This window comes from Copidosoma floridanum, unplaced genomic scaffold, assembly GCF_036245765.1.
Source record: "Copidosoma floridanum isolate Cflo_tuat_1 unplaced genomic scaffold, Cflo_Japanese_pri ptg000030l, whole genome shotgun sequence".
Classification (NCBI taxonomy): domain Eukaryota; kingdom Metazoa; phylum Arthropoda; class Insecta; order Hymenoptera; family Encyrtidae; genus Copidosoma; species Copidosoma floridanum.
The window spans coordinates 34,228,446-34,230,260 of NW_028321907.1; the positions used below are offsets into that span (position 1 = coordinate 34,228,446).

Consider the following 1,815-nt stretch of genomic DNA (forward strand, 5'->3'; position numbering starts at 1 on the left):
TACAATTGTTAGATTTTTATTACAGTAATAAAATAACAATGTATTTTACCTTCAAATTTTTTGTCTATGTACGTTTTTCAATTCATATGTTTTTCTGTAAAAAAAAAATATTAAATGAAAATCATTTCATCCTTTTGTTTACTAGATATATTACCTTCTAAGTTTTGTATAAGAGGTCCCTGATCCAAGATCAATATTTCATTGTTTGACTGTTCATTGAAGCTTTTGTCTGAAAGTTATTATAACTTGAAGTTTTTTTTTAAACAGTTAATAATGACGGCACCAGAAAAAAAATTTGAACACACATGATTGGGGATCACGTGTAACTGTTTGTATAGATACATCCTGGATCAACATTCCATCGCTGCTTGATGCGTGAGGTTATGTGGTTGGTACGTCAAAAAGACGTGACTCTTCTTCAGTAGTATTTTTTGTTGATTCATTCAGCGAGTACGAAAAATTATTGGCTTGATCATAAGCATCTAAAATTAAATGTAAAAGGAGAAACTTTTTATTTAATTAGTCACAATTTTTTGACATACGTGCCATATACTGAATGAATTTGGCACTTATACAACACCCAGTCATTTAACGGTTTGCATTTATCTCTAACATAATTACATGTATTAATAACATCCAAACAATTTAAAGCAAGTTTTGGATATAGTGTATAGTTAAGAAAGGAGATTATTTCCACTATGAACAGCATTTTTTAGCTTTCCCAATTTTTTTCAAATGAAAAAGCTGAGTAATTACTGATGGAACACTTCATATTTTTCACATCTTCTGTTATATGAACTACGTTGTGGACATTTGAAGATTGTGATTGTTTTCCATATAAGTAAGAAAAAAATTGAACAAAACTATTTAAATAAGCTTGAGTTTTCTTTATATATTTTAAACAAAACTTTTCAGAGGACAGTATTTTACTGACTACACTACATAACAGAAAGTGACGAATCAATTTTTCTGGCAATATACCTAGCAAAACGAAAAATCCACAGTATAAAGTAAATAATCTAAATTTTAAGGCTTTAAATTTTAATAATTCTCCAAGTAGTCTTGTCGTTCTTTGAAATTCACAAGGAACAGAATCAGATAAATGCATCAGTCTTTGTAAGAGTCCAAGAATTGAAGTCCTATCAAGTTTTTTTTACTGTTTAGAGTCCAATATTGTAGCAATTTTGTCACTCCTAAATAACCCAAGTGCATATAATCTAAAATAAATTGTGAAATCGTGTTCACTGGTGGATTAATTCTCAATAAAGAAAATACACTATTATAGTATTCCATTTGTTCTTAGGCTCAAAATGAATTATCTGCCCATTTCTTACTGTTAATTTCTGGAAAAATAGTTCTACCATCTGCTCTGTTTCTTTTCTGCGTACATCTTTCGCAACTACTGTATCCTAAATGACCCTTAATACATTTAAAAGACGATCGTGCTGGGCGATCGCACACAAAACACATTATTTCAACCTGAAATAGAACATCATAAGCAGTCACTCTATTTTTCATAATAAAACTTATTTCATCAATAAAATCTTGAAAAAATATATCTACTCCTTTTGGTTTCCCAACACCACAAAAGATAGTGACAACAAATGGTTCATAGGTATCAGATTCTAGATGTATTTTTGACAGTAAAGGCCAGAATTCTTTTTCACTCGAGTTAAATATTGACAAACCATCTACATGAAACCGTTTTTTGAATTTGTTCAGTAATTTCAAAATACACAAACTTTGACTGATCACTTTTATCCTGTGTGTTAAAATTTCTAATTCTATATTTTTTTTTGGAGCTAGATTTCAACA

At 29.4% G+C, this 1,815-nt stretch overlaps 1 protein-coding gene across 1 annotated transcript; it reads right to left on the minus strand.

The window, feature by feature from the left end:
- Nucleotides 1-712: 712 nt before the first annotated feature.
- Nucleotides 713-1,293, minus strand: LOC149373606 (uncharacterized). Its single transcript, XM_089596236.1, has 2 exons — nucleotides 1,158-1,293; nucleotides 713-840 (listed from the first exon to the last, which is right to left on the minus strand). The coding sequence occupies exons 1-2, from the start codon at nucleotides 1,291-1,293 to the stop codon at nucleotides 713-715; spliced, it is 264 nt and encodes an 87-aa protein (XP_089452362.1).
- Between the last annotated feature and the right edge of the window lie 522 nt (nucleotides 1,294-1,815).